Source organism: Peromyscus californicus, unplaced genomic scaffold, assembly GCF_007827085.1.
Source record: "Peromyscus californicus insignis strain IS unplaced genomic scaffold, ASM782708v3 Scaffold_11__1_contigs__length_118956290, whole genome shotgun sequence".
NCBI classification, from domain to species: Eukaryota; Metazoa; Chordata; class Mammalia; order Rodentia; family Cricetidae; genus Peromyscus; species Peromyscus californicus.
In genome coordinates this window covers 70,104,530-70,128,224 of record NW_026294402.1, presented here as the reverse complement: position 1 = coordinate 70,128,224, position 23,695 = coordinate 70,104,530, and the positions used below count along the sequence as shown (strand labels likewise).

The following is a 23,695-nucleotide window of genomic DNA, read 5'->3' as shown; positions in this document are numbered from 1 at the left end:
CATGGGCACGGACTCTGAAGCAGAGGGAAGAAACGTGGTGCTTCCTTCCCGTGGGCCTCATGGGGCCAGGTTACACATGCCATTCAGCTGAGGTCAGGAGGCCATGTCTGTCTTCTCCTCTACTTCTCTCCACTAGTAAAAATGGATACTCACGGATCCAGTATCTGCGTGTGAGAGGTGGCCTTCAAAATGATTAATTGGATGCTCCTTCACAATTTCATTTTGAAAATGAGGCACTAACAGAGGAAGGGGATAACGTATTTGTTTCTGGGTGTCTCTTGAAACAACGTCAGTGTTCTTGCTATGTGGTGCAAGAGCTTCTCTAGACCTCGAAGGCTCTCTAGCCTGCCCCTGGGTCCTCACCTGACCAGCTGAGCATCATTCCTTTGGCTTTGTGTACTCTGGACATGGGACTGGACACACACTTCAGAACACAGTACCTTACCCGAAAGCTCAGAAGAATAAGTACATACCCCTCCTACCTTTTTCAATTGTCTTGGTCAAAGTCTTGACTTGATCCTGTAGCCTTTTAATCATTCTGTCCTTCATGTCTAACTCTTCCTCAAGGTCCTTCAGAAACCCAGAAACAAGGACTTTTCTTAGAAATAGCTTCTTTGGCTTTGATTTTGTTAATGGCTCTATGGCTGTATATTTCCCATACTGTAAAATTCACCCACACACAGGAATTGCACAGCAGCTGCTTTCTGTATTATCCAGTTCCAGATATCTTCAGTGTTCTCCTAGTGAACACTACATCTGGGCTGGCTCAGAGGGTCAAGGGGCTTGCCTCCAAGCCTGTGCTCTGAGTTCAATCCCCAATACCACATGGTGGGTCCTGCATGCTGTACACACACACACACACACACACACACACACACACACACACACACACACACACACACACACTGTTCTAGTTAGTTTAGTTTTTTGCTAGAGTCACTGGGAGGAGAGAACCTCAATTCAGAAAATGCCCCCAGCAGATTGGCCTGTGGGGAGTTTTCTTGATTACTGACTGATGTACCCCATCATGGGTGGTACCACCCCTGGGCAGGTGGTCCTGGATGATAGAAGAAGGCAGGCTGAGCAAACCACGAGCAATAAGCCAGTAAGCAATGTTCCTCCACGGCCTCTGCTTCAGTTTCTGCCTTGCGTTCCTGCCCTGACATCCCTCCATGGTGGACTGTGATGTGTAACTGTACACTGAAATAAACTCCTTCTTCCCCAAGTTGCTTTTGGACATGTTGTTTTATCTCACCAATAGGAACCTTAAATAAGACACATACAAATGTAATAAAAAAAAATTAAAAATCCTGTAGCCATTAGCTACGTCTATTTCTGTGGTCACCAATTGACTGTCCCTGTGGGTTTTCCTATTCTAGCTATTCTGTACCACAGAAATTATACAAGATATGGCATTTTATTTCTGATCATCCACGTAGCACCATTTTCATATGGTTAATATCTTTTTGCAACTTCCTACTCTATGGATATAGTACATCTCGATGTATTTCTTTGATTATAAATTAACGTCCAATTCAGACTTTAAAAATAAGAGCAGGTGTCGGGTGGTGGTGGCGGTGGTGGCGCACACCTTTAGTCCCAGCACTCAGGAGGCAGAGCCAGGCGGATCTCTGTGAGTTCGAGGCCTGGTCTACAGAGTGAGTTTCAGGAAAGGCACAAAGCTACACAGAGAAACCCTGACTCAAAAAACCAAATAATAATAATAATAATAATAATAATAATAATAATAGCAGGGGAAATGGGCTCTTTGGCTGTCAGAAGAGAGCGCCAGAGAGACTGTTGAGGTTTGGGCACAGCTTTCCCTTTCCTTCTGGGTGAAGAGTGTTCCGGTTCTTCTGAAAGTGACTACTGTTATTTTTTTCCCTTTTCCTTATGACTGGGTCTCACACATAGCAGGATGTTCTCAAACTTCCTTCAAGGATGACCTTTAACTTCTGATTCTCCTGCCTCCACCCCCGAGTGCTGGGATTACAGGTGTTCACCACCATGTCCGGACTGTGCAGCTCTGCAGATGGCAAGCACTCTCCTCTGAGTTTTATAACCACCGGTCTTTGAGATAAGGACCCAGAGTGCGCTGAGGGAAGCCTGTTAGGCGGCACATTTCCCTGCTCAGCAACATCGCCACCCAGGAGCCAATCATCCGTACTCCTCACCCTGTTTTCCAAAGACAGCCCGGACGCCTCTTGGTGGAGGATACTCCTGACCTCCCCGTCAGCTTCTGGATGCTTCCTCAGGAACTCACTGGCCTCCTGCAGTTCTTGGATCTTATCCCTCAGCCTCTCTTTTCCTGGAGCCTCCACCGCCCTGAGGAAGGGACAAGGTGCTCTGGGCGTCGGTGTGACCACCCTAGTGTTGGTGGCTGCACAGATGGGCGAGCTCCTGGCCAGTTCCCACCAGAACACTTACTTGGCCTGCGCTCCTTCCTCTTCTCGGGCTTGATTTAGGTGACCGAACGGCTCTTCCAGTTTTCCTATCATGAGAAACCTGTCAGTGCTGTCGGTGGTCAGCCGTACCACTGAGTTCTAATCTGAGGCTGTCATTATTTTCCCAGCTCTAAGGTCCTAATCCACATCCAGTCAGAGATTAGGTTTTGCTTGGTCTGAGCAAGGCTTAGTTTTTTTGTTGTTCTTTTTTTTTTTTTTTGTAAAGTGTTATTTAAGAATGACATTTTATTTGAACATCTAGATTTCTGGATTCTCTTTAAAAATAGTAATAGCAGGACCAGGGGCTACATTCCCACTGTGCCAGACACCCAGGGAACTTAAAGGAAGCTGCCCCTTTAATATTGCACCCATTCTTGTCCTCCACACAGCGATCCTCTGACCCCTGTGTTACCTGCCTGGCCCCGGAGACCACAGCTTAACAACCCCAATGCCGTGGCTTCCCATGCATTCCTAGATGCTGGAGTCTAAGTGTAGGGCAGGATGATTCCATTACCTTCCATCTTCTCTGTCTGCTCCTTCAGGCGGGATTCAAGATCCTGCTTCTGCCTCTCCAGTTCTGAAATCTGCTGCTTGAAGTCTGGGATCATCTTCAGAGAAGAGTAATAATTATTAGAATATCCAGCCAGGCGGTGGTGGCGCACGCCTTTAATCCCAGCACTCGGGAGGCAGAGCCAGGCGGATCTCTGTGAGTTCGAGGCCAGCCTGGGCTAGCAAGTGAGTTCCAGGAAAGGCGCAAAGCTACAAAGAGAAACCCTGTCTCAGAAAAAAACAAAAAAAAACAAAACCAAAAAAAGAATATCCAATGCTTGAGTCTGGACTTTACACTCTCCCAAACAAACACTCACCTGTCTTCCTGTTCAGTTTGTAGAATACACAGTTGTGTAAAAAGGCCAGCAGAGGCACTGGGATTTATTGACATTATATCCCCTCCCCCTTCATCTGAAGACCTACACAGTGATCTCCAAAAATCCCAGCATGCTCAGAGAGAACAGTTCTCACATGGCTATTCTGGGAAGGAAGGAGGTGCACTGTGGGAAGGGAAGGTTGCCCTGTGCCGAACTGCACCCATGCCTAGCAATGCCATCTCACCTGGAACAGGACATACTACTATCTCAGGACATTCTGTTGCGGGAACCGTCCAGGGCGCTCCACAATCCCTTCTCCTTTGTTGTGTTTCTGTTCTCTAAGTTTATACAGACACCCAGGCTTCCGAAGCCCAAGCAAAGAATACCTCGGAGTGGATCTCACTGTGGGTTCCTCATTAAAGTTTATCCTAGGGATACACAAGCCTATGAAGCCCCTTAACTGCTCCTGTATCCTCCCTGGGGGTGATGCCCTGAGAGTCCCAAGTTATAGTCTGGCCAGAGAAGGAGGGAAGAAGCAGAGAATCAGCGGCTAGTGAGGTAGTGTGATCCCCTGGAATCCCGGAGGCAGAGGAGCAGCCAGCATCACCACACGTTGCTGAGGGGCACATGACAGAATGGGGTGGCTGCAGAGAAAAATGAAGGATGTGTGGAAGAAGCATGGTTAATGAGCTTTGAGAAGACCCATCAGCTCACAAAGAAGTGAGATGGTGACCGAAGGATAAGGATAAGGAAGTGTGTGTGTGTGTGTGTGTGTGTGTGTGTGTGTGTGTGTGTGTGTGTAGATCTTGAAACTGTTGTCTGTATATGTATGCATGCTTGTCTGTGTGTATCTTTTGTTTGTTTGTTTTTTTGAGACAGGGTTTCTCCACGTAGTTTTGGTGCCTGCTGCGTAGTTTTGGTGCCTCTCCTGGTTCTCGTTCTGTAGACCAGGCTGGCCTCAAACTCCTAGAGATCTGCCTGGCCTGGCTCTGCCTCCCGAGTGCTGGGATTAAAGGCATGTGCCACTGCCGCCCGGCTCTATGTGTATCTTAAAAGCACTTGGTGTGTATCTCGAAAGCATTGTGTGTGTCTGTGTGTGTGTGTCTGTGTATCTTGAAAACATTGTATGTCTCTCTCTCTCTCTCTCTCTCTCTCTCTCTCTCTCTCTCTCTCTCTCTCTGTGTGTGTGTGTGTGTGTGTGTGTGTGTGTGTGTGTGTGTGTGTGTGTGTGTCTATAGATCCTGAAAGCATTCAGTAGGTGCAAATGAGAAGAAAGAACCAGATAAATACAATAAGAAGGAGAAGATCCAGGGCAGACAGAGGGGATGAACAAACAGACTGACATAACATCTACCCTTCTCAAGAGCCACGCTTTTGCCTTGGTCTGTTTGGGTTTCTTTGCGGGGGTTTGGGGCTAGAATTAAATCTATGAACTTAAGCACATTCACAGAATTTGAACCCATTATGTGGTAACCAAACACATGGTAAGTCTAATCTGAGTGTTCTCCAGCCTGGGGACATTGTATAGATTTATCTTCTAACTGAGTTATTTACCACTAGAGAACTAGTTGAAACCAATTGTTTTGCTGCAAAGAACTGATTTCTGCTCCACCAGTGAATAATGTCTGGGACAGTGGACAGTGACTGCACGCCGTGGCCAGGCCTACCATGTTCTCTGACGTCAGCCTGGTGACTTCGTGACGGATGCTTTCACTGATGCCCGTCTCCTCCCTGAACAGTTTCTGCAGGTGGTTCATTTCCTGGCTCAGATGCACGACTTTGAAGTTCAGGCCTTCAATCTCTTTTTCGTAGCAGTCCTTCTGAGACTGGAAATGGCTCTCCAGAACGCTGTGGGAGGAAGGGGAGAGGAATGAGCCCACGGTCTCCGTGTTTCCTTGTTGCTGGGCTGACCGCAGAGGGGCCATCGTGCCACAGCCGAGAAAGAAGGGTCAGCGTTTCACCCTCAGGACTAAAGCTGACAGTGCATTCCCAGAGAGGAGGGAGGGAATCAGGAACAGTAATCAAAGGACCCTGCCCACTGTTATAAAACAGCGCGTGTGGTTAACACGCAGTGAACGACAAAGACATTTCATTTCAGCAATTCAGCTATGCTTTTAGTTACTAGTTTAAAACCTCTATCTGCTCTGCATGATACAGTTGTAATGATGTGTCTTGCACACTTGTGAGGATTTACTGAGTGTGTACAAGATGAATCCTTAATGTGAGCCTTTTGTCGGGAGAGGGCCCTGCTAGGTCACCACACACGGTCATATGAGTCAGTGGGGAGGCTGCGCATGATATTGAGGTATATATAAGAACTCTTTTGTTCATTCTCTCTCTCTCTCTCTCTCTCTCTCTCTCTCTCTCTCTCTCTCTCTCTCTCTCTCTCTCTCTCTGTAGCCCTGGTTGTCCTAGAACTCCATATCTAGACCATGCTGGCTTTGAACTCAAAGAGATCCAACCGCCTCTGCCTCCCTAATGCTGGGATTAAAGGCATGTGCCATTATGCCCGTGAGAAATCTATTTTCAACTCAGTTTGCCGTGGACCTAAAGGTTCTGTAAGACAACAAAGTTTATTAATTTAAAGAAATGCAGAAGCATCCTCAGTTCAATCATAATACAGTAGGTGCTTATATAACAATGTTTTGTTTTCCCTTTAAAAATTTTTATGCATTTTTATTTTGTGTGTGTTTGCCTGCATGTATGTGTGCATGTATACCATGTGTGTGCACTGCCTGTGGAGGGCAGAAGAGGCATCTGATCCCCTGGAGCTGGAGTTATAGATGGTTGTGAGCTGCTGTGTGGGTGCTGGAAATCTAACGGACCTGGGTCCTTTCCAAGAGCAGTCAATGTTCTTAACTGCTGAGCCATCTCTGCAGTACAGATTTTCTTTGCTTTTTGAGGTAGGGTCTCTAGCCCAGGCTAGCTCAACTTCTTTGGTAGTTAATGATGACCTTGCATTTCCCCATCTTCTTGATTTCCAAGTGCTGGGGTTACAGGTGAGCCCCATCACACCCCATTTATTCAGTGCAAGGATGGAAACCAGAGTTTTATGTACACTAGGCAGGCACTCTCCTAACTGAGCTACATACCCAGCCCTGTAACCAGTTTTTAGCAAACAGATTACAGGTCTGATCACCAGGCAAATGACTGAATTCTTAGAGAAGTCTTTCTAGGGGTTACTAGATAATTTTACCATAAGCATTTCATTCACATGTCAAATCTAGGTAAGATGAACTTCCCAACATTGTATAGTCTCTGGAAAACAACAACAACAAACAGAGCCCAAAGGGAACATCTAACCGAGTTGCTTTCTTTAGTCCTTCATAGGCAAACCAAAGTTCTCCGTCCTCATTTAAGTGTTCCAGATCTTCCACAGAGAGCCTGGAAAATAAAACAAAGAAGGCACACATGTCCAACCTTGCTCATGCATTACATGATCTGTGTGTGTCATTCCTATAGTACTGTTCACCTTGCTTTTTAAAAGGGGTGTGTGTGTGTGTGTGTGTGTGTGTGTGTGTGTGTGTGTGTGTGTGCTGCTGGAGACCAGAAGAGGGTGTCATATTCCCCCATGGAGCTGGAGTTACAGGTGGTTGTGAGTCATTTGACGTGGATACTGGGAACTGCTGATCCCTGGTCCTCTGCAGGAACAGCAAACGCTCTTAACCACTGAATCATCTGTCCCTCCAACTTCCAATACCATTTTTTTTTTTTTTTTTGGTTTTTCGAGACAGGGTTTCTCTGTGTAGCTTTGCGCCTTTTCCTGGAACTCACTTGGTAGTCCAGGCTGGCCTCGAACTCACAGAGATCCGCCTGGCTCTGCCTCCCGAGTGCTGGGATTAAAGGCGTGCGCCACCACCGCCCGGCTCCATTTTTTTTTTTTTTGAGGCAGGCTTTTTCACTGGCCTGGAGCTCATTGATTAGACTAGACTAGCTGGTCAGTAAGCCCAGGGATCCGTCTGTCTCTACTGTCCCAGTGGTTGGGACATCATAAGCATGTAATGCCTTGATTAGCTTTTCTCTTTCTCTTTCTTTCTTTTCTTCTTCTTCTTCTCCTTCTCCTTCTCCTTCTCCTTCTTCTTCTTCTTCTTTTTAGAAAAGCATAGGTTGGGGCGGTGGTGGCACACGCCTTTAATCCTAGCACTCGGGAGGCAGAGCCAGGCAGATCTCTGTGAGTTTGAGGCCAGCCTGGTCTACAAAGTGAGTTCTAGGAAAGGCGCAAAGCTACACAGAGAAACCCTGTCTTGAAAAACCAAAACAAACAAACAAAAAAAACCAGTGTTTGGGCTGGAGAGATGGCTCAGAGGTTAAGAGCACTGGCTGCTCTTCCAGAGGTCCTGAGTTCAATTCCCAGCAACCACGTGGTGGCTCACAACCATCTATAATGACATCTGATGCCCTCTTCTGGCATATAGGCACGCATGCAGACAGAACACTGTAAAATAAATGTTAAGAAAAAATAAAATAAAATAAAATAAAAAACAACCTTCCTGTAGAAAAACAAATAAATAAAGGAACAGAGTTGATTATGTAAAAAAAAAAAAAAGAAAAGCATAGGTTGTATGGATCAAACTCACATGCTAACACTTTGCTAAGCCCACCTCTCCAACCTGTTTTTTGTTTGTTTGTTTGTTTTTCCCGAGACAGAGTTTCTCTGTAGCTTTAGAGTCTGTCCTGGATCTCACTCTGTAGACTAGGCTGGCCTCGAACTCACAGAGATCCGCCTGCCTCTGCCTCCCAAGTGCTGGGATTAAAGGTGTGCGCCACCACCGCCCAGCTTCTCCAACCTGTTTTATGTTTGTAAATGTCTGATAATGTAAAACTGATTACCTGCTTCTGACGTCTTCAATGTCATAGCTCTCCAGAAGCTGTTTGGTAACCTCTGACATCCGTTCTGGAAGGAAAGGGAGAGCGCATAAATGGAATTTGAGCATGACTTTCTTCCCCATGGCCTCTCCAGAGTGGTTTCTTACAGTCTGCTGCTGAATAACCAAACAGCTGGCTACCAACCCACTAAATACCCTCTTGGGTATCCAACTACCAAGCTGTCCAGACTATCCACTAACCAGCCCATGTCCCAGTACCTCTCCCCTGCCCACTAACCAGCCCGTGCCCTGGTACCTCTCATCTCCCGTTTCTGTGACTGCACGTGTTTTTCCACGTCTATCTTCTGCGCCTGCAGCAGCTCTATCTCCTTCTCAAACTCAGAGATGGTCTAAATCAGAGGCATGAACAAACCAAGGGCAGAGAAAACAGCCGTTACACTTTTCATCAGACAAGAGCACATCCTTGTCCCGGGGCATATGGAACCCAGCGGCCTCCGTGCAGTTTCCCAGCTGGAATCTTAGCCAGCTCTCACAGCCTCACAGCTTGCCCTGAAGCAGCTCAACTGCTCCAAATGCAACTGTTCCCAGATCTACCAGGTTGCAGAAATCAGCTTCCCTACTGTAAAGGAAGAAAACAATTATGGGTTTGCCATGAGAAGGGTTGGGGGCAAGCTGAGGTGAACAGGTACTAAGACCGTCTTTCAGTGGACAGTAAGCCTGAAGAGACAGGGGTGGGGGGGCCGAGGGGGGTGGAGTCAAGGGTGCTGCCTTCCTAGGAAGCTTTTGTCTTCAGCTAGGCTAAGAGGAGGAGCAAGTGCAGAGTCGGGGGAGGCTCAGCACCCTGGGAGGGCCACTTGGGGACAGTTTCCTACAAGCATCTCTGCTGGTCAAAAGGCTGCACCCACTGCTGTTCATACTGCAAGCTCAGCTCAAGGAAGACCATAGGCTTCTTTTTTTTTCTTTAAAGACAGCTAGAAACATTCTTGGGGATAGCAGAGGTGAAAAGCCCTCTTAGAATACTCTGGTACAGGCTGGAGAGATGGCTCAGTGGCTAAGAGCACCAACTGCTCTTCTTGAGGTCCTGAGTTCAATTCCCAGCAACCATGTGGTGGCTCATAACCACTTGTAATGAGATCTGGTGCCCTCTTCTGGCCTGCAGGGGCATATGCAGGTAGAATACTATATATATATATATATATATATATATATATATATATATATATATATATATATAAAAGATCTTTTTTTTTTTAAAGAATACTCTGGTACTCTTGAGTACTGATAGGCCGCAGCTCTTGACTCCACAGAGGAAGGGGATCAAACATTAAGAGCTCAACCTAGACACCTAACCGTCCGGTGAGGAGAAGCCAAGCCCTCATTGACTAGAAAATGAATCTACACTAATTGAAGGCCAAATGACATCTTTGGGGTCATATGCCAAAGACACAGGGAGCCAAGACTGTCCAATCTGAAGCCTCCGTTCTCTGTGATTCTTTACATATTTTAGGTAATGTTTGCATTTACTTGCAATCTTCAGACTGCCTGTAACACAGAGAGCTTGATGATGATGGTTAAGATCTTTGTAAGCTGGACCTCTCAATGCATCAGAAGAAGTGAGTGACATCTACTGGCAACTCACACCAAGTGCAGGCTCACAATTCCTCCAATTTGAGATTAGCCTGGAGAGATGGCTCAGAGGTTAAGAGCACTGGTTGCTCTTCCAGAAGACCTGAGTTTAATTCCCAGCACCACATGGCAGCTCACAACTGTCCGTAACTCTGGTTCCAGGGGATCTGATGCCCTCAGGCAAAAACACCAATGCCCATAAGATTATCCAGTTGGTATGAAACCCAACAGTCACAGAATTGACTTCCCAGAATGGACAAGTTAAAGGATTATGATCATGTGATCCAGTCTCCCCAAGTCCCCCACATTTAAACAACAGGAGACCAGTTGGACAAGGAGAGCCAGTAGACCACTGGTTAGAACAAGGTACTTATATAAAAAGATGGAAACCCAGAGGAACATAGACAGACAGTTCTGATGGAAGAAGCTCTTACAGAGCACACGCGCCTGCCCCACGGTCACACAGGACATCCACAGAGCTTTCTAACATGTGTTTTACATGCTTAGTGGAAGCTTGACATGTTTCTGACTTTACAGTGAAATGCTCTGCATTTGAGAACAGGATGCAGGTGGGCGTGGCTCTATGTTTATTCCCTGTAAAGCTGGTATGTTCTTCCTGTCCTCTGCACACACCGGAGATCTGCATTCTAAAACAATACTCTGTACTGAACGATCAGACTGGCACTACCATTAGCACTTGGGAGGCTGAGGCAAGAGGATCCTGAGTTCAGGGCCAGCCAGGGGTGACATATTGAGAACTTGTTTCAAAATAAACAAATCCTCAAGACAATAGGGAGACATTTGGTTATGATTTCTAGTAAGGAATCATTGTCTGTACACAGCTCACACATGGCTTATTGTTGTTTTTAAATTTTATTTCTCTCAAGAACTTTTTATTAAATTTCTATGAATATTTATATATTTTATGAAAATATAGACAGCACCAGTATTTTAATGTTTGGTAAGTAATTAAAATATTCTTCTAAGTGAGTTTTCTTTCTCAGCTTGTAAATTTCACTTTTTTAACTTTTATTATAGATTGACAAGGTATAACCATATATGTATATATATGTTATTATATGGGTGACAAAGTGAGGTTGTGATTTATGAATGTAATGTGGGAAATTAAGTCAAGATAACCAGCATATCTCTCTCAAACATTTTGCAGTTGAGAATATTGAAAGTTATTTTCTTAACAATTTTCAAGTGTGTAATACTCTATTATTAACTGTACTTATTACCACTCTGGAACAGATTTCTTGAGACAGGGCCTCAGACAGTCTAGTCTGGCCTCTAGCTCCCTCTGCAGTTGAGGATAGCTTGAGCATCTTCTGGTTCTCCTGCCTCTGTCTCCCCAGGGCTGGGATTACAGGAGTGAAACACTACGCCTGAACTCGACTGACTGGGCTATCCCCAGGCCTGGGCCATGACTCCTGTGAATTTTCTGATAAGGGGGAGATCCTAACAGTTTCACTTTCGTACAGGTATTCGTAAGTTTATAACACGATAAATAATAAGGGTTCACCCGAATTTATAATTTAAATTGGAAGTATTCTTTTAGTCAACCTATTTAAATAACTGTATAATTACAACCTGAAAGATAGAAACTGGCTTTTCAAATATGAAATACGGCTTCAGACAGCCCAGAGGCTGGGACGTGGGGGAACAGAACACTCGGGGACGGTGTGCCCTTCAGTCTGTGTGGCTGTTCCGGTTGTCTGATGTCTTGGGAACACAGAGATGCTCTAAGACTGAGTTGGGAGCTGCTAGGGCCACACTCAACCTGCCTCAGCCCTTTTCCCTTTCACCCTCTCAGCTGCTGCAGAAGAGACGGCAGACACACCACTGTGACCATGACTCTGACTCTGACGTCCCCAAGGATGTTCCCAAGCACCCTAAGCGAGCAGAGGCTGCAGTGGTACCTCCTGGATGGTGGACACACCCTACTTAGCTGAAGGGCTGAACCATTGCCACCGCCCCTGCCACCCAGGAATCTGAGATAACCTGACTACAAGCATATAGTACTGGCTCCTCATCAACACATAGCATGGAATCTCCTCATGCTGCCCGAATCTGTAAGATCCTCATCTGAGCTCTCTTCAGAACACCCCCACCATGCTGTCTATGATATTATAAATATCTTGCCAAAAGGACAGCCCACCTGGGGTCCCTCTTGAACCCCAAATCTGAGGCCTTTCCGCTATCTCCGTGCAGATCCAGGGCATCACCAGAGGATCTAAAGCCAGCACACCCCACCTTTGCCTGCTTGCTTAGGCGGGCCACCTCCCCCTTCAGGCTGTCAGCAGTGACCCGTCCCTCCTCCAGCTGATGATGGAGCTGCGTCCTCTCGTCCTTGAGGGCTTTAATTTCTTCTCTCAGAGACTCTATCTGTTTCTCATAGGCTTGCGTTTTCAGCTCAAAACTCTTTTCAAGAAGTCTAGACAGCAAAAGAAGAAAAGAAAAACTAGCTTAGATTTGCTTATATAGTCTTTGAATAAAATATATAATATTCTGAAAATATTGAGGGGAGACACCTCCACACCAAAGGAGGAGACAGGTTCGTCAGAGCCTCATACCCAGAGCCTCACACTGCTGGGATGCTGACCCAGAACCTTGATCAATTTGCTTTAATAGCACCAAGGAAGAGGCTCTGAGGAAGAGCCATGCTCCACAACAATTTTTGTTTCATCTCCTTTTGTAGATATTAAAAAACCTTTAAACTTTGTAAATCCCCCCCCCCCGCAAAAAACAAACAAACAAACCCAAAATCCACTACAGTATTCTCAAGAGGCCAGAAAACAAACAAACAAGAAAACCCTGGAGTCTGAGGTACGACGGACCTCAGACCTGCATCCTGAACCTGCTGGGTCTGTCAGTCGTTTGTGCCTCTGGGGACTGCGACAGGTCAAGCATACACAGGTAGGTGACCAGCGGCCAAATGGAGCTGCAAGGAGGGCTCAGACCGATACAGTTTTGCTCACTTCTGAGGAGCTCAGGGTGACCTGTGCAGCTGGCTCCTCGGTCTCTGGAAGGCTCCTTACCCACCCCCTTACCTAGACCGTGATTTTTCCGCTAACTGCATGGGGAAGTGGAACCTCGTCATCCCAGGCTGCCCTGAGATGTTTGTCTCCCAAGGAACATGACAAGAGTATCCCACATCTCCCCATCACTCCATCATGCCCCTCACCTAGATCTATAAACCACTGACTCCTTCAGAGAAGAGGAGCCCAGACTGGAATCTCGGGGAATTAGCAGATGGTTTATAATTGAGATAGGAAGGAGGCTGGTCCAACCCAAGGCCATGGGGACCAGTGAGGGTCCATCAGCAGGAGGAGCATGGACAACTCCAGAGCATGGGCATCATTTGAGGCTGTACGCTGTAGAACTGAAGCCCTCAAGACTAAAATCCCCACTTCTTAATAATATCCACACCCTGCCCGCCTGGATCTGGATTATGCTAGCTGCAAGCTGAGGAGCCAAACAGAAAACAGCAGACAGCAGATGGGGCTGTAGCCCCGTTGGAGGGCTGGCCAGCAGTGGTGGGGCACAGCTGTAATCCCAGTACTGCTGAGGGAGGGGTAGGAGGGTCAGAGGTTCAAGGACATCGTTGGCTAATGGAGGAGGCTCAAGGCCAGCCAGTGATACCTGAGACCATGTCAGAAAGAAAGAAGGGAGGGAGAGGAGAGAAGGGAGGGAGAGGAGAGGAGAAAGGGAAGGGAAGGGCAGCTGAGTGGGCAGCGGCACGGAGGCTAGGGTCTCTTACAGTCTCTGCTGTTCCTCTTTCTGCACGTCATCCAACAGCTGCCTGGTGAGCTTGTCCATCTTTTCTGTGGACAGAGAACACTCTTTGAAACAAACCTGCCAAGACAATGTCTTCATTGTCTCATGCTTCAGAATCACCACGGAGGGTTGTGCAGCTCAGACTCAGAGTGAGGGCGCCTGCCCTTCGTAAACCAGGTACGTAGGTGAGGGGGCTTCAAAATAGCAGCTCTACTGAAATGATCCATCCAAACGTGCCACTGGCACCAAACAGGCAATTCTCCAGCTACACTTCTTAGAACTTAATTATTCTTGTGGCAACCTTCACGTACAGAAGTTAGGGCCCCCCCCCAACTACTCAAGGGTAGTGTAATAAAAAGCATGCAAGGAGGTGAGCCCCTCCTGCTCAGGCTCCAGCTACTCCTTAACCTCTCTGCTCCTCACTGCCTCAGTGGGCTCCAAGGCTGGGCCACAGTCAGGGTGTGCCTTCTTGCTGGAACCCCACAGCCCTGTCCTAACCTGGAGGCACTGACTGACTTCCTCTCCATCTTGGGCTGCTCCTCCACTCTGCCCTGTACCCCAGGCCTGGTGCCCCTTAGTCCACATGCTGGGCAGAGCGTGTGCAAGGTCCTGCAGGCCACTCACAAGGCTCTTAACACACTTACATACACTCATATGCTCACAGACACTCTTAAACACACACTCATACACACATCTCCACATACACACTCATGAAGGCTCATGAATACTCCTTCGTATTCACTCTCTTACACATACACTCATCCACTCACACTCTTATACACTCAATATATTTATGGATACTCTTAAACACACACACTTATACACCTCAAACTATACACACTTACACACACTCACACTCTTACCACACTTGTGTCCCCACACTTACATTTATATACTCATACACATGTTCATACTTTTATGTACACGCATCCTCACACTCATGCACAACTGCAAGCTCTTAAACACATACATACCTCACTTACATTCATGAACACCCATAAACTCTAGTACATGCATTCTCTCACAAACATGTGCACACTCACTATTGCATTCATACTCTTCTGCACACTGAAATTCTCACATCCATTCATATTCTTACACACTCACACTCATACACAAATTCTCATATACTCACACACTCTTACAAATATACTCTCACATACACTCTTACACGCTCAGACTCTCACCACTCACACACACAAAAACAACACAGTTCACACATGCATACCGTGCACCACACGTTCACATTCTGTTCCCTGGGTAAAACCTCAGGGCTACTGGCTGTGAAGCGCAGACAGGGTGAAGCAAGCGCGAGGCCCGGCCACACCCACACCGCTGAGTGACACCCAGTGCCACTGGCTACCTTTCAGCTCCTCAGTCTTCTCCTGCAGCGTCAGCTCGGCCTGCTCTCTCTGCGACTCCAGCTCTGCATTGTGCTTCTGCAGCTTTGACAACCTCTAGCAAAAGGAAGGGACATGAGGAGACCTTGGTAAAGTCCCTGCCACAGGCCCTTGTGACGAGCCCTTCACAAGGTTCTTCAGTCACACGTGCTTGCTCAGTCTATGTCCGGAGTGAAGAGCCTGCACCGGTGACAGAATCAGGGGCCCCGAGGGGACTTCAAAGCAGACACCAGGCCCACTTTACCTCCCCAGCCACGACTGACAGCTGACACCCGGGAGAAGAGCCCAAGTCCGAGGACTGTCTCAGGCCTCTCCTGAGCTCTGGATACCCGGGGCAGTTTATTAATTAACTGTGGCCAGAACGGCTTAGTGCACAGCACACACAGGATTCACATTTTCAGACTGCTGTGACTCAGAAGGGAGGGGGCAGGGCAGAATCTGCTATTTCAGTTTCTCTTGATGAGAGAGGCCGGCGGGGCTGCAAGTGTGGGCACCTTGATGGTGATGGCCATGACTGGCAGAGCCGGCAAGGGCGGCAGCAGCAGTGTGGGCACCACCCCCCAGCACTAGGTCACAGGGAGGGCATAAGGGAGCCCTCTGGGTGCTCATGGCTACCAAATGTGGAACGCCTTTGGAACGCACGGGAGAACAGACAGTAATGAAAGAGACTCAGAATATGCTAGAATGCACCTGCTCGTGCCGGTGCGGGGCCCATGGTGGGCACCGGCTAAGTGATTTCCCATGAAAATGTCACTATGAATCTTTTTCTAGCCCCCTTTTGGCACCTCTGTTTTAAATACGAGGAAGCTAACGTTCAGCTAAGGGTCAGTGACTTGGCCAAGCTGCACACTAGCCAGCAGCCAAGTCAAGAGACGCATCTAGGATGTTGAGATTCCTCACTAGACCACAGAGATAAAATCTTCCCCAAGTTCTGCAGCACAGGTCAGGGACAGGTGGCCTCCAGGGCCCGCGCAGGTGGACAAGGGGCAGAGGGAAGAGAGGAAGGCGCCAGCCGTGTTCGGGCCTTGTGTCTGCTTGGAAAGGTGGACAGGGAGAGCAGCTGATCCTGTCCCTAAGCACACGATTCCCCCCAGAGTCCAGGCCTCTGGGCTCCCTTTGTCGGGGCTGTGAAGTCCTGCTTTATTCAGCACGGGCAACATTTGCCTCCCCTGCAGAGGCGGGGGCGTGGACTCCCCCGTGTGGACGCCCCCGTGTGGACTCCCCCGTGTGGACTCCCTCGTGTGGACTCCCCCGTGTGGACTCCCCCGTGTGGACTCCTCCGTGTGGACTCCCCCGTGTGGACTCCCCGTGTGGACTCCCCCGTGTGGACTCTCCCGTGTGGACTCCCCCGTGTGGACTCCCCGTGTGGACTCCCCCGTGTGGACTCCCCCGTGTGGGCTCCCCCGTGTGGGCTCCCCCGTGTGGACTCCCCCGTGTGGGCTCCCCCGTGTGGACTCCCCCGTGTGGACGCCCCCGTGTGGACTCCCCCGTGTGGACGCCCCCGTGTGGACTCCCCCGTGTGGACTCCCCGTGTGGACTCCCCCGTGTGGACTCCCCCGTGTGGACTCCCCCGTGTGGACTCCCCGTGTGGACTCCCCGTGTGGACTCCCCCGTGTGGACTCCCCGTGTGGACTCCCCCGTGTGGACTCCCCCGTGTGGACTCCCCCGTGTGGACTCCCCCGTGTGGACACTCCTGACCTCCTCCACTGTGTCCCTGTAACGCCTGCCCTTCTCTTCGTAGCTGTGTCGGTGGGTGGCTGCTCTTTCCAGCTCGGCTTCCAGCCTCTGAACCTTCTCCAGGTCGCCAGCCCGCAGAGCGGCCAGGCTGGTCAGCTTCTCCACCAGTCCGTGGTTCTCTCTGCTCTAGAGAAAGACTCAAAGGTCAGAGGTTTGCTCAGAGCGAAGCAGCTGCTGCATTCATGCTTCACACTGCCACGTGGACGACAGTCACACTGGCCACAAGTGACATTTATTAGCATCTTCCCACGGGAACTGAGTGAGGTGGATTCTCTCCGAGGCGGCGGCGACTCTCTTCACGTGGGTCCCATCCGCTCCTGGGACTCTGCAAGAACTTTACTACTAGAGGCTGAATTGTGTTTACTCAAGAGTCATATGCTGGACCCTCCTCCATGGGCCTGGGGGATGACTCTTTGAAAAAAGGACTTCCAAAGAGGGAACTGGGGATCTCTGGAGGCCACGGGGTGGGCCCTGGGCAATACAGCTGGCACACTCAATGGGTCAGGACGGACTCACAGAAGGCAGGTAAAGGCAGGCAGGCGGTAGAGGGCTGGGAAGGTGGCTCCAGGATTAAAATGCTTGCCTCCGGAGCCAGAGTGCTAGAGTTTGGGTTCCCAGGATCCACAAAATGCCAGATAGTCATGGTGGCCTGCTTGTAATTCCAGCCTTGGATGGTACAAACAGGGGATTCCCAAAGAAAATTGGCTAGTAGACGCCACTAGCCATATGGGTGGGTTCTGGGTTTGATTGACAGTCCTTGCTTCAAAGAGAATAAGGCACAGAGTGATCACACATGCACACTCACATGTACATTTACTCATATGAACACACATAAACACACACACACACACATACATTTACACATATGAACACGCATAAACACACACACACACACACACACACACACACACACACACACACACATGCCTACCTGGTCCTCCAGCTTCTTCTGCAAACGCTGGACCCTGTAAGTCAGCTGAATGTTGAGCACAAATCGGCGGATGTTCTGGAATCTGCGCCGGGCCAGCCATGCCCTCGCGTACTTCTGAAGGATCACAGCCTTGTGCTCCTGCAGCAACTGGAGACGGAGCTTCGTGAAATGTCAGCCAGACCTCTTGTTTCTCTCTCTCCAGGTCCTTCATCACCAGGAGAGCCAGCCCAGGAGCATTCCCACAGTGCAGAACAGGAGTCTCCCACCATTGACCCACCCAGCCCTTCATCCCAGACTTCTGAAGCAACCCCTCAGGCAACCCTCAGGGCAGTGAGGATGCCTCTCTCACCAGAACCCCTGCATTTTGGAAGGTACAGTGAGGAACAGCAGCCTGAATCCACTCCATACCTTCCGGTACTGCCTCCTGGCCAGGAAGCCCCTGGTGTGGGCCTGAATGGTGATGGTGGCCACACGGATCAGCTGGTACAGGTTGCGGACCAGGTACCCTCGGCAATGCTTCTGGAGGATGATGGCTGCCCAGGCCTCCTTCAAAGCGGTGGCAGTGATGGCCTTCCTTGGGTGAAGAGATGGCAGTGTGAGTGGGTGGCCAGAGCCTCAGCCTTCACCGTGAACCAAAAGCGTGGGCAGCATCTTTCAGTGAGGGGAGTTCTCAGGTAATTACTTCTCTACCATTAAGTGGTTTGTCCAAACGCAACTTCAGGCCGGTCTGTGCGTAACCTGACTTCAGTGTGGGTCACTCTGGCATGGAGGAGCCACGTGAGATCTCCCACATGTGTCTGCTTGAGCCAGCTAATGCACAGGCACTGTACACGTGCACAGGTGCACAGCACACGTCCAGACTGTGAGGATGACAGTGACCTGGAACCCCATTTGCGCATTCATTCATCCATTCGTGGAGAGATGGGTTGGAAGCTGCGGATCTGGAGTTGGCAGACTATGATCTAAGGGTCAACTCTGCGGAGACCCTCAAGCCTCGGTTGAACACACTTGTGACTGCTCTACACACACTACCGACAGCAGCTGATGTAGCCGGAGCTGGCCTTCAGTGAGTCCCCGCAGAGTTCATATGCTGGACACCTGGCCCTGGTTGTGATATAAGGGGTAGCCTGGTGGAAGGTAGGTCACTGAAGATGGCCTCTGAATGGCTTAATATGAGTCAGAGCTAAGGGGAGGTTTTTATCCTTATTATTTTCTATTTTAAAATTTACTTTATTTTTGTGTGTATGTGTGAGTGTGATGCACGTGCACAGGTACGTGCCCACATGCACATGGAAGTCTCCTGAGTGCCGGGATTCCAGGGACACACCACCACACTTAATGCGGGTGGGTTTATACACAGAGAGGGAGCCCCACGAACCTGGCCCCTTTCCCACACGGCGGTTTCTGGCTACTTCCTCTTTTGCACTGTATCACAGCAATAGAGGCCATTATCAGAGGCCAAAACAGTTCATACTCCCAAACTGTAATCTGAACAAACGTTTTCTTTATAAAGTGTCAAGCCTCAGGCCCTCCCTTACAGCAAAAGAAAACAGACGAATGTGTCTGCTTTCAGGCTATAGCAGCAGAAGCTGCATCAAAGATCACGAACGGTTAAAGCCTCAAAGAGTTATTATCTGGCTCAGTACAGGAAAGTTTAACATCAGCCTAAAGGTCTGGAGGTGAACGTAGGCTCTTCCCTTCAGAACGCATAAGCCCATGGAGGAAGTGGATTTGTGAATGGCCAGGAAATATAAGTAAAACAACTATGAAATAATCTCCATATTAGATGATATGAAAAAGAACAGTCATCCTTCCTGGGAAGAGCTGGCACACAGGACAGGCCCTTTTCATATCTAGGCTCATGGTCACTGGTGGGGACCCCCTCCCCCACACACCTGTGTCCAAGGAGCAAGAGAAAGGTCTTGTCCTTAGCTGCTCCTCCTTCTGGGTATATCAGCTAGAAAGCCCTATGATCTAGCTGCTCTCCATGGATCCAGCATACCCCACTGTTGACCCGGGAATGATCAGTATGACCCCAGTGCCACCTTCCTTATCCACTTACCTCACTGTTTGCTGCCCCCGGAAGTACTGCTGGATTGTCAGGGCAGCTTGTCTCTCTCGGAGGAACTTCCTTCTCTGCAGCCAGCCCCGCACATGCTTTTGAATCACAATACAACCCTGCCTCAGTTTATCCAAGCGGAGTTTCTCTAAATAAGCCACTTGTCCTGCTCTGAAGAAAATCTTGGTTCTACCAAACTGGTACTGGTTAGAATCCTGGAGGAGAAGAAAGATATAACTTAGAAATAAGGCCTTTTTGAGTCAAAAGATTTTTACACCATTGCTATTACCTAGGCACAAGACAGAAAACCCAAAATCACAATCTAGAAACTTCTACTTCAAGGTGCGTATTTGTTTTCTGTCTTGGTTTTGGGTTCACATCTCTATCCCATTTCCTGGCCATCATGACTTGCCATGTTAATGTCCCTGTCCCATTTCCTGGATGTCATGACTTGCCATGTTATTGTCCCTGTCCCATTTCCTGGCCATCATGACTTGCCATGTTAATGTCCCTGTCCCATTTCCTGGCCGTCATGACTTGCCATGTTAATGTCCCTGTCCCATTTCCTGACTGTCATGGCTTGCCATGTTAATGTCCCTGTCCCATTTCCTGGATGTCATGACTTGCCATGTTAATGTCCCTGTCCCATTTTCTGGCCGTCATGGCTTGCCATGTTAATGTCCCTGTCCCATTTCCTGACTGTCATGGCTTGCCATGTTAATGTCCCTGTCCCATTTCCTGACTGTCATGGCTTGCCATGTTAATGTCCCTGTCCCATTTCCTGACTGTCATGGCTTGCCATGTTAATGTCCCTGTCCCATTTCCTGGCCGTCATGACTTGTCATCTTAATGTCCCTGTCCCATTTCCTGACTGTCATGGCTTGCCATGTTAATGTCCCTGTCCCATTTCCTGACTGTCATGGCTTGCCATGTTAATGTCCCTGTCCCATTTCCTGGCCGTCATGACTTGCCATGTTAATGTCCCTGTCCCATTTCCTGACTGTCATGGCTTGTCATCTTAATGTCCCTGTCCCATTTCCTGACTGTCATGGCTTGCCATCTCTTTTCCACCCTAACTCATCCCTTCAGCAATAACCTCAATCCATGCTGGGTGACGTGACCACTAGGCTTGGTCACCACCTCATCTGGCCATGTCTTGTGACCCAGGTCCACGGAGGATGGTATTGGATCAAGGGAGAATGAGGCAGGGGGGTGAGGGAGATGGCAGTGGAATCCAGGGGTTTGGATCCCCAAAAGAGATGCCCGCTGTTGAGTGAGCATGGCCGCTGCTGACTCACCAGCATGTGAAGGGACACGTTTGAGAGGCACCTGCCGGAAAGAGCCCGAGATCCCAGCAGGCGAGACCAACCTGGATGAACCTGTGCAGAGCTGCCCTGCACACCTCCTTCTTATCACTGAGGGACAGCTCCTGCTGGGTCATGAGGATGCCATAGCGGCTGTAGAACTCGAGGTATGTCCACCTGCAACATCAGAGAGACCTGGGGGAGTGTGTCAGGGAGGAGGCTCTTCATGCAGTAGACTGTGTCCCCCCCCCCCACAGTGGGGGAGGTGGTAGAGTCTGCTCTGGCGTCCTTCCCCTGTGTCAATGCCAGAAGTACCCAGCATGTGCTCCTTCTATGGGAACTGATTCAACCAACCCTCTGTCCCCCTGTCCTCGATCAGCTCCTGTCTTGTCCTGACAAGGCAGCTGGGACCAGCACCAGCACCTGAGACGGGGGCCTGGGGTGCTTCTGAGATACCCATAATGTCTGTCACAGTTCAGACATTACATGTTTCCCAAAGGCTCGGATGTGGAAGGCTAGGTCCTCACTGCAGTGTTCAGAGGTGAGACTCTTGAAAGGGATTGGATCCTGAGAGTTCTGGCCTAATTAATGGATTAACCCACGGATCGAGTCTATTGGAGGGGTCGGGAACCACAAAGGACATGAGGCTAATTTGGAGGATGTAGTTCACTGTGGGCCTGGCTTTGTCCCTGACCCCTTCTTGTCCCTCTATCTGCCTCCTGCCACTGTGAAGTGAGACACTGTGGTCCACATGTGCCCCTTGGCATGAGGCTGTGCCCGGAAACAACAAAGCCAAGTGGCCATGGGCCGAAACCTTTGAAACCATGAGCCAGAACAACGTTGGTATTTTGTCACAGTGATGAAAGGCGGGTATTTCTCCCCCGACCTTCCTCTAGGATAATGCATCTTACAAAATGCAAAGCATGTTTAAAAAATATTGCCACAGCACCCTCCGTTCTCAGCAAACACTTGAATGAAGACAATGGTTAGGTCCAAAGTGAACTCTCCCCCCCCCCCCCCAAATGGCAGTGCCTTAGGATGCCATTTAGATGGCAGCAGGCTGGACTCTGACTGGATAAACAGAAGGACTACTATTGAGTAAACAAAAATCTAAACAGCCTTCCTCAGAAATCTTGTGAAGCAAGTTTCTGTTTGTCAGGAAAAAGCCTTTGCTCTCCTTGTCTGTCCCCTACAGCCAACCACCCCTGGCAAAGGGCATCCAGTTCCTGTTTAGCCCAAACAAGTCCACAACAGGTCAAAGTCCACACCCTGGCCCCCAGGCTAGACCCACACCCCATCTCCCATCTCCCCTGTATCTCTCCTCTACCTGCCCCCATAAAACTGACAAGGCTTCCCCCCACCCCCACCCCGTCCTGTTCTACACACACACACACACACACACACACACACACACCAGTAAACTTTCTACCAGTGATGTGGTCCCGTTTGGTGACTTCACTGTGTTCTAGCTCACAACAACCTACCTGGAAGGGTAGCTCTGGGCACTGATGTGAATGGTTTCTAAAACGCCACAGGCTCGCAGCTGCTGGACAATTCGTTTGGAGTCAAACCTTGAAGCAATTTTACAGTGTGTTCAGGCCTCGGAGCTACTGAATGTCCCAGAACATGTGCAGCAGGGAGGCTTGGACTTGAGGATCCCGGACAGCAGGATCCAACACTGTTGTCCCTTCATCCTCAACACACACAGAGTGCCAGGCACACTGCAGATCTGCAGAAACATCTACAGAATGTTCTGGAACAGCCTCTCTGTGAAACAGTCTGGAAGCTGGGGGTGTAGGTAGGTGTGGGAACGAGCTCTGACTGAGGGAGGTGAAGGGGAAAAGGCCACCTTGTGGGGGAAACACCTGGATTGAACTTCCAGGTAAAAAGAGATGCACAGGTAGTTACATTCCAGCGCCCATCTAATGGAGGAATGCCATTTATCAAACACCTTACAGAGGCTTAGGGCACAGGTCTAACACTGTTGGTAGCCCACAGACACACTTAATACCTCCAATGACAGCCAGTAGGCTAAAAAGGAAGTCACGATTTACATTCTTGGCTAGGGGCTTTTACCCCAGGGTCCCTGAGAACATCTGATGTCTCATGCTACATATCAGGGTGCTTCTGACCCTCAGTCCCCCTCCTTCCTATGCACTCATGCCCCCTGTACAAGCAGAGGGGCTTGGGTTCTGGGTGTCTCACTCACTTGGAGACAATCATTTCAAACTCAGCTCCTTTGCTCAGCCCTGGGGTTGAGGTGGTTTAACCAGAGAAGTCCCGCTAACACATTAAAGGCAACACAGTTTCAATCATCAAAGAACTCAGAAACAGTGTAAGGTTCATGAAGAATCTCAGCAAACTCCAAAATCCTGGTCACTTGAATGCGAAAAGCCTCCCCCAGGCTCAGATCAGGGTGTAGCCTGTTTGGGAAGGTCATGGGATCGCTCCAAGCTGGAGCCTTGCTGGAGGAACCACAGGGGTGGAGGCAGGCTTTGAGAGTTTATAGCCTTGGCCCATCTCCAATTCACTTTCTCTGCTTCCTGCATGTGAAGGGAGACATGAGGTCTCAGCTTCTTGCCCTGGCTGCCTGCTGCCAGGCCTTCCTCACCCTCCAGAGTCCCCCTCCAGAAGCCTTAGCTCAAATGAATTCTTTCTCCCTTGAGCTACCGTTGGTCATGGTAGGATGGCGCCTTGGCAGGGCATCCTCGACAGGAATACT

General features: G+C 49.2%; 1 protein-coding gene across 1 annotated transcript in view; it reads right to left on the bottom strand.

Moving 5' to 3' along the window:
• The window catches only part of Myo5c (myosin VC), a 72,059-nt gene that overhangs the window by 14,344 nt on the left and 34,020 nt on the right, over positions 1-23,695 (bottom strand). Inside the window, 17 exon segments of the mRNA XM_052730203.1 lie at positions 483-570; positions 2,175-2,325; positions 2,428-2,491; positions 2,959-3,052; positions 4,978-5,158; positions 6,614-6,694; positions 8,141-8,204; positions 8,432-8,525; positions 12,019-12,199; positions 13,526-13,589; positions 14,906-14,999; positions 16,641-16,805; positions 17,611-17,757; positions 18,019-18,184; positions 19,673-19,884; positions 21,039-21,150; positions 22,458-22,544. Coding sequence (XP_052586163.1) covers positions 483-570; positions 2,175-2,325; positions 2,428-2,491; positions 2,959-3,052; positions 4,978-5,158; positions 6,614-6,694; positions 8,141-8,204; positions 8,432-8,525; positions 12,019-12,199; positions 13,526-13,589; positions 14,906-14,999; positions 16,641-16,805; positions 17,611-17,757; positions 18,019-18,184; positions 19,673-19,884; positions 21,039-21,150; positions 22,458-22,544 — 2,045 coding nt within the window.